Genomic DNA, 17759 nt, shown 5'->3' on the forward strand with positions numbered 1-17759 from the left:
CAAAATTTGGTCATCTTCTTAAAAAGAGCAAGTATGATTTTTAGTCCTGTGTATTATTTTTCATTTATGGGGCAAATGTGGTTGGTAATCGAAGCAGAGGATGGTCGATGAAAACTTGGCGTGATTAAGTATTTTAAATACTTGAAAATGGTAAGGGATGAGTCGGAATAATAGGCGGATAGCTATTTGTGTGAAAAAAAAAATACTGAAAAAAGCTTATTGAAATATGTTTTAACGGTTATCTGCGGCCTATGGTGCAAGATAAAACTATATAGATCATTTTACATGAAGGCAAGGGGACTAGTACTGCTTTTCTTGTACCATTCTAAAATTTCCCTAGGAATCGAACCTTCAACACGATAGCCAAACGTGCTTAGCACTTCACTACGGAGGAGTTCGAATCCTCTACAATTCATTTATTTAATATTTTTTACATTTTTTATTATTTATTTATTTTTTTTATATTAAAAATAAAAAACTAAAAACGTAGTTCGTAATTTATGGTATGCATATAAATACATATATCCTTATTGACACAACTGATTAAGTTTTTCAATAAAATCATTATTTTATTACGGAAATCAACATATGAATTTGTATGTTATATTCGCCATTGAATTCAATAATTATTGTTTTTTTACCAACGTGCAACAAATAACTGTTTTTCAATTTAAATCTGTAAATACCCGATTGTGTTAATAACACATTTATGTTTTTCTTTGAAATCGATAACACGCAGTGTGTATACACACAAATTTACATTTCATAAAATTAATATTTTTGAATTCAGTCACGTATGAACACAATACAAAATTATCATTTAAAAAAAAACAATTTTATAACGGCTGTATTTTTCTAAAACATTTTTCGGTGGGTATGTATGAGGAAATACATGATGTGGAAGATGCGTTTTTTTTGGCAATGAGCTAGTGATGAGGTATTCTATTCTCTCTGCCTACCCCTGTGGAGAAGCGGCGTGATGGGTAGTTAGTCAATTTGAAAAATAAGTTAATGTACCTGACAAGTTTTTTTGTTTTTAATATTGTAACACGTGTTTTGATGCATTCCGCATCTAATAAAATTTACACAAAATAAAATAAAACTTATATTTTCTTGTCACGTTTATAGGATGCTCATTAATTGAAAATTTATGGTGGATCAGGTGTTTCCGAAATATGCATATTTGGTAAAAGAACTTACAGATTTATTAATATTTTACAGTATTAATAAATATTATAAACTAGAATCGAGAACAAACATTTGTTCAACATAAGAAATCTGTACGATTTTTCGATATTATCATGCAAATGTATTAGTTATTCTTCAAACCCTTATCCGCACCTCAATGGTGCATAGGGCACTGCATCAGATAAACGCAGTGTTTCTTGATCGTTAACACATGAAGGAAAGGTGATCAGCCCTCCGCTTCAGGTACCAGTCCAGGGTAATATTGTATAAATATTAGAGTGTCACGTCAAAATCACGTATATTTATTAAACCCCCCCCCTGGGAATCGAACCCGGGACCTCCAGAGCGGTAGCCTAGCGTGCTTACCATTACACTACGGAGGCGGACAAACTTATTAATTATTAAGTGTCACATATTTTTGTTTGAACTTCCAATACCTTCGATGATATTGCAAGATGCAAATGGAATTCGTAAGTTTTATAAATGATAAATGTTTTTTTTTTCGATTCCAACAAGTCCGCATATATTTTTTTTAATCATTGGTAAATGTCACAAAGTGATTTCCATGTAATATTATAAGCGTAAACATTACAAATATTTATTATTAATATTATAATTCTTACAATACACAGTAAAAGAGTTTTTCTAAATGTATTTTTAGTATAACTGGTTTCGTGAGTAAATGCTTTTTTTATACCTGTTGACAATTGGTGATTTGTGCTCCTGAAACGACTTTTTGTGTTTTAAAATAAAAGTGAATTTATGGTAGTATTTTGATTATGGTGACATTTATATTAATAAAAATACATATTTTCGTTTTTTTCCAAATCTCGATTCTCCCAAAGTAATTTACGGATTAATTTTAAATTTTGACACATATTTTCATTTAAATAGTTAGAAACAAACAAATTATATTGACTTCTATTTGTACCTGGTTATGCGCTGCTGTTGCTCGACCTGGTTAAATGAAAAATAATGAAAATAGAAAGCAAACATTTTTAATATGTTTAATTTCACAGAAGAAATCTACGAAAAAACAATGCAAGTTTGAAAATGCCAAGTGATAGCAACTGTCGAGAAGCACGCTATCCGCCATATGAAACGTTTAGTATTGCGCGTGTTGTTGTTTATATCAACCGATGTAACTGCCATTGCGGTAGAAAAAGTCCAGGCATTGAAAAAACATGTTTTAACCTATCACAGAAAAAAAACACCTTTTTCATGGCTTCATCCCAACTTATCGGCTTTGTAGATTGTTGAGATCAGCTCTTCTCATCCTCAGTTGATAGAACCCCTTCTGCCATGAGCATTTTTTTTAAAACACGAGTTGCAGATATAAAAAAAAACACACGAGTATTCTTTAGAAGATTTAAGATTTTGAACAAACTAATATTTACATATTTAATTGCATAAATATTTAACTAGGTCAGAATCGAACTGGGATTTTGTGACGGCACAACGCGCTCATGGCTAACTATGGCAAAACAGGGATGGACTTGAATATATATAATTATGATATGGTTGGCTGTACTGCGTTTAGCTCATTCTTTTACTTAATTACTCATAGATGCCATCTTTAATTTTCCGCACATTGTCTAATACCTGATAATTCAGCTATTTCCTTAGTATTTATAACGTTTCCTCTATCCTTTCAATTTTAAGCATGATATATATAAATAAATATATAAATATATATATATATATATATATATATATATATATATATATATATATATATATATATATATATATATATATATATATATATATATATATATATATATATATATATATATATATATATATATATATATATATATATATATATATATATATATATATGAAACACTCATATAGAGTGTTTGATAATGTCTTAATAAAACTCAATACAATACAAATATCCATATATATCATTGCTATACAAGTTTCATCATGACAACTGACAGACAGACTTGGACGTGCATTAACGTCAATACTCCTGTGATAAAAATTTGCACCGATGTTCATTTACGTCAATACTCCCGGAAAGGTTAAAAACGTATTTCAAGGAGCAGCACATACTCAGTAGAACTGCGAAGATTTGTTGAAAAATCACTTTTGGAATATTCTCTAGTCGTGTTAGTGAATCGATCGACTGCAAAACATTTATATTTTCTGTAATATTTCGAGAATTGAATTAAAAAAAATATTTTTAAATATCATTCAAAAGTAACTTCAAACTATTGGAAAGGACCTCATTCGTCGATTCTTTTTAATTTAGGCAAAAAAAGGTTTTGATGAATTCACTAGAAACTCATAATGCCACCTATGTATGATTATCAAAAACTAGTTATCTTCTATTGTCGAAGTATTATTCCTTTATTACGATTGACGAGGAAAATCCGTGACAATCACGATAACCGTTTGAGCAAATAATTTTTCATATTTATTTACTGACATCTATGAATATATTTTGAAACTACTTTACATGAATTGTCAATAGGGTTCGAATACTTTGTTTTATAGTAATACTTACTTAAATGTAATTTACAAAATAAATAAAAAGAAAACATAAATGTTAAAATGATCTAAAAAATTAATTTTATGTTTTTATTTCATTTTATTCGTGATTTATATATTCAAATAAATTTAAATTATTTTTCAAATTAAATAGTCTACTGAACGCTAGATGGCGGTAAAGTATATTTTTATTTTTATTTTTTTAATTAAAGTATGTTCAATTACTTATATGTATTTATTTCAAATACGTATATTTTTATTACACATATTAAAAAACATAAATTTTATTGTAAAAGCGTATAGTATATGTTCTAATTTTACTGATTCATATCTATGAAATAATACAAACATACCTTTTTTTTCTATATCCATTATATCCTTGTTTGCTCCATATTTACAATCAATATTGTTAAGGTAACTTCATTATATAAAACAAAAAAATTGTACTAAAAATCCCGTAAAATAATGATCAAAATAATATTTCGACAATTTGTCGTAATATCGTCTAAATAGCGCTTTACATTTTCTATATTTTATGCCATGCAGTACGTTTCTTTTCAGCCAGTTAGGCATAATAACAGTCTGTTCACAGTTATTTTATCTCTATTTTTTTTGGCAGTATAAATAATTAGTAAAAAAAACTAGAGGTAAAATAACCGTGAACATTTTTTAAAATTATTATACTGTAAAATAAATAATTAAAAAAAAAGCTAAAGGTAAAATAACTGTGAACAGACTGTAGTTAACATGTTAACAGAAAAGTAAGATTATCTTTTGTTAGTGTTATTTTTTCTAAGCGTTTTGTGAGAAACTCAATTATTGACTATTATTTTAAATTTACATGTCACTCTCAATTTCGATGTGTACTTTTTAACGTGTCACAATCATCCTGTCACCAAAATCCGTATACCAAATTGTACTTACATGTTTATATATCTATCTACCTATGTAACATTGTGGGAGGCATACACCATTAGGTACATTCTGCGACCCTGTTAAAATTTGATCAGTTAAACGAAAAAAAACATAAAAAATATGAAAGATTATTCTTCCCTGCATCGTTTTAAAATCATAGTGTTCAAAACCCGAACAAAGGCCTCCAATTCCTTATATTTAGTCTAACTATGCAACTAGGTTAAAAAATATATAAATACATAGGTGTCTTAAGTTGAGATGGAGCATCAAGCAAAGAAGATAGAAGTCTGACCATCTGACCATCCCAGGGCTAACTACCTTGGATTTGGCTGGCTTAAGTGATCACATTATACGCTTTTGTAAGGTTCACCATTCTGTCCATTATAAGCATTCATATTTTATAAAAAAAATGAGATATGCACTGTCGTTAATTGAATATGAGAATATAATGACAGTAACAATATTTTTAATGCCAAATAAATTCTTAATTTTTCTATGATTTAAAAGTTAGCAAACGTTAAACTGTTATGTCCGCCTCCGTAGTTTAGTGTAAAACGCACTTGTTTTTGCCTACCACGCTGGAGATCCCGGGTTTGATTCCCAGGTAGTCATAATAAATACAAGTTATTTTCACTCTCACATTAACTTTATGTGAATATGGACTGGTAAAAGAAGTACAGGATTAATCACCTTGCATTAAGGCAATAATACTGAAGTTAACATTACATTGACACGATGTGGTGCCCTATGCACCATTGCGTGTATGAAAGGGATAGAAGAAAACTGTTTTCAATTGTGAAAAAAAAAAATTACCCTCTACTTGACAAATTAAACACTTTTTCAATATTCTCTTAATTAAAAAATCTTGATCTTGACTGTTATTTCAATTTTTCTTAAGACACACAGGGCTAAATTACAGATAAAATGAATTTTACGACAATTTATTCAATGATAAATTAAAAGCGAATAGGTGGCTTGAATCATCAGTTAAAAGATATCAATTATAAAACTTGAAAATAGATACATTCACGATAGGTAGTTTATCAGTATGCTTATTTTTTAGGCAAGCAATATAAGCGCCTACTCGATTTAATCCGTAATTACTTAATCAGAATATATTATAACGTATCGTTTCAAAGCGCCAAGTAGTTTATTTGTACTTTCCAACCTTTTTAAATAGGTTATCCATCAACACATCATATGTGTATTTTTGGTAATTCATAAAGATTATACATTCATGCACTTATTTTATATGGCCCTTCATTGAAGTGTGCTAGTTATTTTAATAGTTAATTATATAATATAAGGCGGGTTAAGTAGATACTTCGTTTTAATCAGCTTGGTCTTAACTCCAGGATATTTAATAAGATGTCGGTCAATGTAATTTTTATATTAGTTGACCTAATAGAAAAATAAACCGTATAGCTTAAGATTTATCATATCATTCATCTCTTTAAAATAACGATGAATTTCTCTTTTTTGTTTTTTATTCAATTGCTAAATAAAATTTTTAAAAAGTTTTTTTTTTATTATTGAAGACAAATATTTTTGTAAGTAAAGACAATATTTTTCATACGTTGAATTTCAGGTAATGAGGAGTTATTAATATATGTTTATTGTCATCAATATTCATTACGACGAAAGTGCGTCAACGTTCCTCAAACCTGTGGCTTAAGATTTTCAGGCATAAGCATGTAAAAAACAATTTCTATATTTATATATGATTTCTATATTTTTCTACTACCCCAAAATTCGGGTGAAAGTTCAATACTGTTTGTTTTAAAAATATATAATGCCGTTTTATGGCATTGGATATGTCCGAAAATTTAGTATATTTAAGATAAATAATTTTTCTGTTATTTTTATTGAATGTATGATAATTAAAATGTACTGTTATGCAGTAAATCAAGCTTAAATATCCGTTTCCTAATAAAATAAAAACTTAACTGGTTGTCATTTTTTGCTCGTTACAATGCATTCATTTTTGTTATTAATACAGATATGGCATTTGGATATTCTGCTTAAAACGTGTTTTATATAAAAAGTGATTTAAAATATAAAACTCTTTTAAAATACATTTATAAAATTGTACGTATTTTAAACTGATTATAGCCTCTAAAATTAAAGGAAATGTCACAAATCAAAGCACTGCATTGTGAGATTATTGCCATGTTTTCAATCCGTCAATTTTCACTATGAAAAAGGGATTGACATATCATCAACTATAGAATTACCTCAAAGAGATAAAAGTAGTACCCGAATAATTTCAAAATTTCTTGTGACAATGTGTCATGTGTAAAGATATGGTAAAAATTTGAAGTAGTTTTAGTTTTGGTTTTATTTTGACATTAATTTAACAATATTTTGATATAGATGAAATGCTTACCTTTTTAATTCATGGAAGATTCGTATCAATAATTTCACATATACTATGAATTGCCTCATAATTTTTAACACATATTTAAACTAGGTAATTTAAGATTTTTTTAGTGCATTCAAATTATTTGTTTACAAATGCCGTAAACAAATAATTTAGATTTTATTTATTGATTTCGCGTTCAATTTGTAGAACTCCATTTTAATTTATGGATAAATTATAAATCAAACACAAATTTTTTGAGTCTACTAAGTTAGTAGACTTAAACTAAAAAAGTTAACCTAGTAGACTCAAAAAATCTGCGTTTGATTTATAATTAATACATAAAATAATTTAGATACCTATAATTTAAACAAAAATCGGGAAAAATTGTAAATGGTACAATGACACATGTTTTCAACGGGGTTAATAAAAACGGTTTTTTTTTCGTACAAAATATTTATTTTTGCCAACTGTATAAAAGTAAAAAATCGTCTCGTCATAATAATTACACAATAAATCGATTCTAGCGCTTAATTTAAGAATACAATAAATTAAACAGGTTATTAATAAATAATTCGATGATTTTTAAATAACGAATGTACCGAGCACATTTTACAACTATCATAAGATTCACGACAAATAATACTAAAAACAAATCCAAGGCGCTTAAAAATTAAATCGTTTCACAAAATACAACATTAGGGAACATATTCATGTTGCTTCTTTATTTTGCCATTTTATGAGAGAAAACTACTACCTATAAGGCAAGCATTTTTAAATACTTAATTTAATAATACTAATAAAAACGTTATAGATCTCTAATTCTCGAAAGATTTTTGTTCAATAAATTATTCGCTTTTTAATAAATACTTAAATAAAATCACGATAGAAATCAAATTACTTTAGATTTTTTTACATCACGTTCTTATGATCTTTTCAAACTTATATTTTAGTCATATTTGTCTAAGATCATAGCCAGACATTATATTAAAAATAAATAATACTTTTGATTTAAAAAAAACATTTTGGTAGATGAACAATCATTTTAACAGTAAGAAAAGTCTAAAGCGTAGGAACATACTACAAACTAACTTTTATGCTGTACGAGTACGTGCGTACATTTTTTGAAATAATTTCAAACAGATTTACAAAATGTTTTTTCAAAGTCATTTTCAAACGTAAATTATACCATCATACGTTCATAATCAACATTTTATATCAAAATATTCGAGATTTTTTTGATACAATATTCAAACTCTATGTAGTTCATTCATAGTTCAAATACGTACCAGCGAAGCTTCTCAGTACGAAATGTATTAGCATTTAATTGTATCTACTTAACGTAATATTATTATTCCGCTAACTAAAACACATCAGTTAAAATTCAATACATATTCCTAAAAACTATTAATTTCTTAAAACACTGAAAGGAACTTTGAGTTCTAGTCATTAAATGACACGGAGCATATTGAGAATAGACTTCTTCTAGCAACACGAGACTACTCGAAGAATACATTAACTACAATTTATAATTCAGTTATACTTGGCTATCTATCGAAAATATCACAGTATCAATTACCCAAATTGCATTAATAATAACCTTACCTCACATACTAATAAAAGAGTTTCTGCTCAATAAAAAGCATCTCACCGTCAACAATGTCAACAATGGGTAGAATTGGTGAAAGTTACACGTGACCAGCCTATGACGGTCGTCAGCCCCGTAAATGCCCAGACTTCCATATTCTTCTTCATCTTTGATGAGATGTCAAAAAATAACAATATTGTAAGTAACGTAATCAGCATCGTCCTTTACATCTCACTTTTCTGGTTTTGGGTTTAGGTTTGGCTTTGAGTTGTTTCGGTTTGGTAACGATCCTTTTCTTGTTCTTAATTGGCGTGTTTTGTCTCTTGCTTTTGCTCTTCACGTCACGTTTTCGGTCCATCTTTTTAGTCTTTCTCGTAGCGGTGAGTACCTCTCGCGTTACTTGCAGCCATTCCTCGAGGAACGTCTTGTACCGGACGAAGGTGGTCATGTCGGCCGGCATCACGAGGGACAGGTCTGGGTTTCTGGGCCAGGCTTGGCCTATGGCTGCCAAGCCGCAGTTGGAGCCCGCCGGGATCGCCGCTTGAGTGCCGTTGATGATGGTTTCCACCTCGCATCGGAGATGTCTGAGGCGAGAGTTGATCTCCGTCAGGATGGCGTTCCTCTTGGGCTTGATTTTGTTAACGCTGGCACTCTCCGTGCCTAGTACCATTCCGGAAAGCTTTTGGAAAGTATTAGCGAAGACTAACAATTCTCCGTTAAGTTTCGAGACGATGTGATGAACCTGTAACAATAAGAAGTATTTGTGTAAGACACGGCTTATTAAATAAATCCGGCGCAGTATTCGAAAGCAGTACGGAAAGTTTATATCCCACGGACAAGTGATCCCGATCGCAAAATGAGGGTTCTTTTCGAGAAACCATTATATCTGGTAGATAAGTACGAGTAAGTCCGAACGATACAAATACAAGACCAGAAGCTGATCATTAAGCTCCGTGTCGAGTCGAGTTAAATATCAGTCAGTTTTAATCACAAAAGGAGCCGAGCTCGTTATTTTTACATATAATTATTGTTAAGTTAATTACTGTGTGTACAACATATAATTCACCTCACACAGAATAAATTGGCCGGACTGTCGGCGCGGTAGTCACCGGAGTAGGAATATCTCTAACTGAGGGCAATTTGTCGTTAATTGAACCATAACTGCCACTCAGGAACGTAAAACATGCGCTACGGGCACGACAAATGAGGAACGGAGGAGAGTAATACCCGCTCGGTGCCATCGGCAGCTGGCGGCTTCGCACTCGAAGGCGAACACGTCGACACCATAACGAAATATTCGCAATGGCATTTTATGGGATTGCGAAATCGTACATCCGCAACAAAGGATGGCTTCTACTAAAGTTAAGCTCGCGCGAGAGTCGCGTATCGGCCACAATAGCTACAAAAAGCTCGGCGATGCTAAAATACGTAATAAAATGCTACAAACGCGGTACCCTCTTCCTATAAATCAAGTATTGAAACTCTAATGAAAGGTTTGAAAGATGTGCGAGATTTCTCTTCAAAGTAGACATTGATGTAAACGACGCGATTTATATCAACCGCCTTTTAAGTACTAAGTGCACAATATTGTGGACGGAATAACAATACTCGCAGAAAACTGCAAACGGACGGTCGATATGAATGCGGAGATATTATGAATGCAAATGGGGAAAATGAAATCAGAAATAAAGTCGTGAACAATGCTGGCGTTCTTGTCCGAATCATTTTACATCTGTTTCGGAGGGAGTCGCGGAATGCAGCGAGCTTCGTGTCCCTGATGGAATGATTATTTGTTGAACCAGCCACCCGCCACCAGCCCGACCTGACTTGTCTTTTTTCACTATTGCGTGCTAAAGTTTCGTTTCTCGCTGTGCGTTAGTGTCTCCGTTTGCTCGTTTTCTCATTCCCTTAGTTACGTCAGCGAGCCAACCCACCGGCGAGGTTCGATTCTAAGACAGAGCTTTTTGTGAAAGCCGACATCTATTCTGTAGCTTTCTTTAGCTTACTAATTGTTAACTGTATTGTATTCCGCATCGGATTTCACACGCAATTACCCGATTTTTTTCTAAGTAAAACTTGTATCATTCTTATTAGGGAGTCTAAAAAATTAATCCTAAAATTGTGCAGTCATTTTTGAAATTATTTGATCAAACTGAAAATAAGCTAGTTGTAATTTAGGGATTAAGGCGATTAATTTTCAAGTTGCTTCTTTCCGGGCGAAGGTAATACAAAATAAAATTATTACACTTGATTGACATTATAATTGAATGATTCGTTTGATGAGTTTTAACTGTTGAGAATTTGGTAAGGTATGTCGGGAGGTAAATTTTCGAAATAGTGGGCAGGTATATGATCGACAAAGGTCCATGATGCCTACATAATTATGTCTTCACAAGCATATCATGATCTAACTTTAAAAACTTACAAGAATTGTTATGTAATTATAATTGCCGAAATAATTAATCGTGCACCTCAGAAAATATCATTTAAGGATGTTAAACTGACATCTTTCAACTATGTTGTTTTTATCATAAATAATAAATGATTTATCTTACAATATTTTATTTCAGAAGAAGAAATTATTTAAATACATATAGGGGTGCTTTTTAAAATGTATCAAAAAGTTATTATAAAAAAAATATAAAGAAAAAACTCATCATCTTTTTTTGTCCACAAATCTTTAGGTATGCATTACGCATAAAATATGAATGTAAAGTAATAAAAATCCTCAAAGGACATATATGTACATATAAGCAGAGCACAACTGACACAAACCAGTGCGGGTATGCAATCCTGAGTACCTTTGAATTGATTCTATTCTTAGTTTACTCTCCTACAATATCTACTTTTCTTTAACCGTGTCCTTTACTCATTCCCTAACGTGATCTGCATCCAATAAAAAAATATATATTTCACGCCTTCAAGTAATTCATAGAATCGTGATAAAGTTAACACCACGTACATTTAATGCGGTGCCCTATGCACCCCGTGAGTACAGAAAGGAAGCAGAAGAAAAAAGAAACCTCTAGCAAAATTGATACACGGATTGACACAAAAAAAAGTCTTTTTAAGAGGTTGATTTTTTAACGGTTATTAGTTACGAAATCCTATATGATTTATTTATTATCATTTATTTGGTTTAGGTAAATATTCGAACTTGAAAGGCTTTCAGTTTGAAAGTTGAGAGTAGACATGACGTCAGAGGTGTTGGAGTGCGTCCGTTGTGGGCGTAAATGATGCGTTTTCTCAGCAACTTCAATGCGAAGCGAACTGCTATCCAGCGGAATGGATTGGACGATAAATTATTGAACAACGCTCTTTACAAACAATTGCAAATAAATGTGATAATAATATATCATGTCAATTCTACACACTACATATTGTATAAATGATTATTTTTTATTTAAACCCTTATCCGCACCTGATGATGCATAGGGCACTGCATCATATAAACGCAGTGTTAACACATGAAGGAAAGGTGATCAGACCTCCGCTTCAGGTACCGGTCCGGGGTATTTTAATAAATATTAGATTGTAAAAAAACACTTATAAAACTAAATTAGGAGATCTAAATAATAATATCGACTGAATGGATTTTAGGGTACACCAATATCATATGTGTATCAATTATCATAGTTTCTGTTGAAACTCGAAATTTAAAAAAATGTGATAATGAAGATATGTTATTTATTATTTCGGCTTTTAAATCACATCTTATCACTTTGTGGTAAGATGTGATTAAATTATAAATAAAACACTTGTTTTTTTACCACTTGAGTATTATATTTTAACGACTACTTTCGGAAGCTACAGATTTTTCCGTCTACGGGTTTGAATATATACTCATTTTTTTCAAGTTTATATTCAAACCTGTATTTGTAAAATATAATTCTAAAGTTGCACAAAATAAGTGTTTTATTAATAATAAAAAATAAAGTAATATTTTATTCTGATCTGGTGAATTGTACGTTAAAAATTCAATAACACATTATTAAATTTGTCGTTATTTTAATGGTGGAGTATTAAAAAGTTGAATTCTTACCGTTTTCTGTTCGGCCATCACGTTGACTTTACACCGATCATGCGGTAGATTCATAGTACTCTTGTAAACTTCTGATATCCGGGTCTCGTTTATGTGCTTGAAGTGATTCAGCGCCATTTTCAGTTCCTTTTCTATGACTGTGAGGGTGTACTGGGGGCTGTGTCTGACCCCCCTGGAGCCTATATACGCTCCGCAGGGGTTGCTGAAGGCTGTCGAGCGGACGATCTTGTGGTTGGGGAGGTTGGCTGCGATGAGGGATGGTGATGGCGCTGCCGAGGCGGAAGACATCACACTAACCAGGAGCGCAGTTGTGAAGAAGAGGTGTGTTATTCTACTTGTGAATATATCTGAGAAAAATAAAGAATATTTATTAAGCACCATTGAAAAATTCACTGCACTTTATGTAAAACAAACATTTATCAACAAATATAAAGAGTAACATTCGTTTGAAAATGCCATAACTAGGAGAAACAATTGTCACAATAATAATATTTATGTGTTTTTTAACAATATTATACAACAATTCAACAAAAATCATACTTAGTAGACTTAACAAAACTGTGTTTGATTTAACAATTAATATTTAAAATAAACAGTAACGACTAACATATTTTTTTAAAAAACGAGTTATACGCTGTAAAATGTGACTATTTTCAAATCATATGGTATTTTTATCACATAATTCACCTCAAACTATTAGTCAAATACTCAGAAAAAAAACTTATATTGTGTAGAATGATAACTAAACTGTTACGCATTAATAAAGTGAATAAGAATTGCAAAATTAGCGGAACTATTATGTGTAAGTATAAATTATACTGTGGTTAAAAGAGTGAGTGATATGGCGAGCTAAATTTTCAAGGGGTCGACGAGAGGTTTTTCGGTAATAAGAAATAACTCTTGGTGGGCGGTCTGTAATGAGATCCTTTATCATTACAACCGTTACGTTATTTTTTCTCATTAAACAATCGGTTATTATTCTTAAAGTTTATTTTTATTAATATTTGAAACAACAAACAATTAAGAAAAAATATTGAAAGTATTTGAAAGATACTGATTTTTAAAAATTTATTTATATTTACACAAAACTTAATTATCTAGTTTATAAAAAAATAAATCCAAAATATTTTATAAGAAGGAGCGAATAACTAAGGTTCATTTGATCACTAAACGAAGGGCGAGTGATTGGCTTTTTCATAAGTTTTCACGCGTTTCTTTCACAATAATTTTATTTTTCAGATATTTTATGAACAATGTATATTTATTTTTTAAGTGAAGGTACGAGAGTAATTTACATTGGTAAAAACAAATTATTTAACAGTTTGCATTAAAAGACACAATTTTTAAATAGAATATACACACACCGCATGACGTTTCATCCATGAAAAATCTTCTGCAGATTATGCGTCCATAGTTTTTCATATAATATTAAGAAAGAACAGCTTCTAAACGTTTTGACATATTTCGATCAACGCGAAACCGCACGAGAAACTAATGAATCAATTTCATAAAAATAATAACTATTTTTCAAAAAGATCGGTTCGATATTCGGAATAAGAAACTTTCGGTGACTTTTCTTCGACTCGTCTTGTGCAAAAGTGAGTCATAAGTTAACGCGATTTACAGGCAGTGCAAGGCGCGCCCGAACGACTCGAGGTCCTACTGTAGACTGACGAAGGCTCTGGCGGTCGCGAAGTATGAACGGATGTGTAGAGAGGGATATCCCCCCTCTCCTCTCCCTCCACTGATAGGGTAACGCCTAATCATAATATTTGCCTCTCAGTTTATTACGACTAGCGGTTCGCGAGTTTTTCATCCGATGAAAATTCTAGTAACTGCGAATTTTCCCCGCCTTAGTGCCAAGACTAAAACAAATTTATCAAATCTAAGCAATCTAATTTCGTATATCGTAGTCATACAGGAGAAAGTGACCAAGTGCATTTTTTACAAAAACGTGATTATTGACTATTTGATGTCTAACTGGCTTAATATTGCCCTGAAAAAAATCCCAAAGCGATTTTAAACTTTGAAGTATAATATATTGACATATTAAAGCAACAAGCAAAAGAGACTTAAATTGTCCTACTGAACGTTTTACGTTTTGTTAGTTGGTCACTTTCTTCTGTACGACTACGATATGTCAATGCACATATTTATAAACTATTACATAACAAAATAGTAGAGCAGAAAACTTTTTTGTCATTTTCTGAAATAGAACAAACTACTTTAGACCTTTTTTGCTATAGATTTAAACGAAACTGAATCTTCGTTGTTGTTTTTTATATTCAATACAAATAATTACCTTTTTTTCTATGGTAGTGAAAAAAGCTCGTGAAAGTGATAGTTTCGCTATGGCCAATGACGACAATCGTCTTGGAATTCCCCAGCTAACGAGAGAATAGGTACTGATCAGTATTATCGGATATAACCTTTGAACGATTTTGATGTATGATTAATTTTTTATTCTACTTTCCATACTCTGAGCGATTATGATGATATTACAATTACCAATTAAAATTTGAAGAAAGGGCATATTATGATGAATACATACAAACGAGATTAACTACAACGTTTTGAGTGTGTCCAAATACTTGTAAATAGCCCCGTAAATGCCCAGACTTCCATATTCTTCTTCATCTTTGATGAGATGTCAAAAAATAATAAAAAATAAATAAATAAAAAAAAAAATAATACGAGATTAACTAAATATCTTAAAAACGAACTGAGTCAATTAATTCAATTAAAATATATTCTAATTAGGTTTGTAAAAAGGAAATTTTGATTTATATTGCGAAGTTGCTTTTAAGAAATGAGATAAATATTATTACTCACAATACAAAATATAAAAAAAAACGAATTTTCGAAACTAGTTGTGTTTACATTAATAAATATAAAAATGTATTTATTTAATTTTATTTCAATATTATTACTAACATTAAGATTTGAAATCCATACCTGTTCGTGAGTTGAACGCAACAACTGTTGAATTTGATATAAACAGTTTTATGAAAATTTACTACTCGTCCAGGGAACACAATTAGCAATATTTAAATAACGATCTATTTGCGATCCTGCATACAAAATTCACACAAAAGGAACATTGTTGTACGTATTGAATTCCGATATGCTGTAAGGGTTTCTTAAGCAGTTCCTTCGTTTTGAATAACAACTGTTGAATCACAGGATCGTAAATAATGTCGGAATGAACGTTAAGTGTTGAGTAATATGTACCAACACACAAAACCTCGTACGAAAATTCCTACCGCGATCGAGTCTGACGTTAAGTATGTACCTACATAATACGAGTGCAGTAAATTGTCAATGCCTGGTCTAGATACAAAGTGACGGAGTTTTGCCATTAAATACAGGAATCGAAGAGTGTTTTGTGGAAATTATAAATGACCCTGCCTACGCGTGTCTATAAAATAAACTTCTTTAAAGTGATATTCTTACCTCTTGCAGTTTATTAAACCCTTGACTAAAGTGACTTAAATTGGTATTTATTCTTTTACTATAAGTTTATATTATACAATAATTGAAAACGTTTGTAAGTTCATTTATTTATTATTCAGTTTGATAATAATTAGTGAATGATAATTCAGTCTTTCAATACGCCACTACAAAAAAAGATACGCCCCCTTGAAGGATGGTGAATTTGTTTATATTTACTTCACTAAAAAAATATTCATCAAAATATTGACTTGACAATGAAAGGATTCGTATGACTTTGTTCTTAAAAATTTGTACGTATATTATATATATATATATATATATATATATATATATATATATATATATATATATATATATATATATATATATATATATATATATATATATATATATATATATATATATATATATATATATATATATATATATATATATATATATATATATATATATATATATATATATATATATATATATATATATATATATATATATATATATATATATATGCGTATAAATATATACTTGGGTATGTAAGTTTTAAAAATATATTTTATAATTAATTATAAATTATATTATTCACTTGTTTGACCGTTCAATCATTAATTAAAGTGTGCCGGATAAATTTATACTAATGAAAACAAAATTCTATTAGTTTTTCGGTTCTCAAAACGTAGGTTATAAACATATATTATAAAAATAATTTCAAAAAATCTTATTTGTTTTTAATATTATAATTCTGTGAAACGACAATTTATTTAAAGTATAGGCGAAATATAAAATAAACAATTTCGTTAAAAAAATGACAGCTGTGGTTTAGGTACAAATGTCATTTAACGTACGGTATACCAATTACTTATGTATAATTTATACAAATCGCATAGTACTTGCAGGAAGTACACATATAAGATAATTTAACAATTATTTTATACAAAACTAGTAATTAATGAGGAAATTACTTTTGATTGCATTACATATCTTACCGGTGTATGAATGCTGCCATTGAGATATGTACTAATTGAATACAAGTCCAGCGGTGTGACAATAATATTTAATATAAGATATTTATCTATTATAATTTATTTTCTGTTATTAATCAACTTTCAATTACAAAATGATTTAATTTGAGAAATATATGCAATAATGCATTTTTTTATATTTATTATATCATATATAATTGGTTAAAATAAAAGAGAAAATAACTTACTTTTTCTATGTGTCGCAGTCATATGAGACAATCTGTTGCTGAAGGTATCCATTTAAGAGCCACTTTTTTAGAGAAACTCTAAAAAACCACTGCAGATTAAAATAAGAAACGGTAGATTTCTATCAAAAAGTCACACGCGTCAAAGAAATGAGCGAGTCACTTGCTGTAATACACAAGCAAAATATATTATATGGAATATTCACTATCTGTCAAATATGACAGTGATTCGCGGTCGATCCGCGATTGATATTAGAGCACGTGCGGTACGCTCCTTACGACGGAAAGCTCGTCTCGAATTTAATTTATTTATCCGACCCGCCATGTTTATATGCATCGGTATATAGATGCTTACTGACTAAAAAAACGTTCTCGATAATGATATGGCCTCTGCTGTGGTGGGGGATATAGGCGGGGCGATAGTAGAGTATTACGCGTTCATTCATGATTTCGGATAAGCATGTATCCGGATTTCCGGCTTCTCGTGACGTCAGGCCACTGCCTTTTCAAG

At 30.5% G+C, this 17759-nt stretch overlaps 1 protein-coding gene across 2 annotated transcripts; it reads right to left on the minus strand.

Moving 5' to 3' along the window:
• Nucleotides 1-7397: 7397 nt before the first annotated feature.
• Nucleotides 7398-17524, minus strand: LOC148304469 (uncharacterized). 2 transcript variants are annotated; one of them, XM_088268207.1, is made up of 3 exons: nt 17252-17524; nt 12592-12938; nt 7398-9291 (listed from the first exon to the last, which is right to left on the minus strand). In XM_088268207.1, the coding sequence occupies exons 1-3, from the start codon at nt 17301-17303 to the stop codon at nt 8761-8763; spliced, it is 930 nt and encodes a 309-aa protein (XP_088124333.1). In that variant the 5' UTR covers nt 17304-17524; the 3' UTR covers nt 7398-8760. The 2 variants fall into 2 exon arrangements, with proteins under 2 accessions (XP_088124333.1, XP_088124335.1); XM_088268209.1 differs by lacking the exon at nt 17252-17524 and adding an exon at nt 13956-14262.
• Between the last annotated feature and the right edge of the window lie 235 nt (nt 17525-17759).

Source organism: Brachycentrus maculatus, unplaced genomic scaffold, assembly GCF_059751285.1.
Source record: "Brachycentrus maculatus isolate JH-2025_06_01 unplaced genomic scaffold, ASM5975128v1 h1tg000315l, whole genome shotgun sequence".
NCBI classification, from domain to species: Eukaryota; Metazoa; Arthropoda; class Insecta; order Trichoptera; family Brachycentridae; genus Brachycentrus; species Brachycentrus maculatus.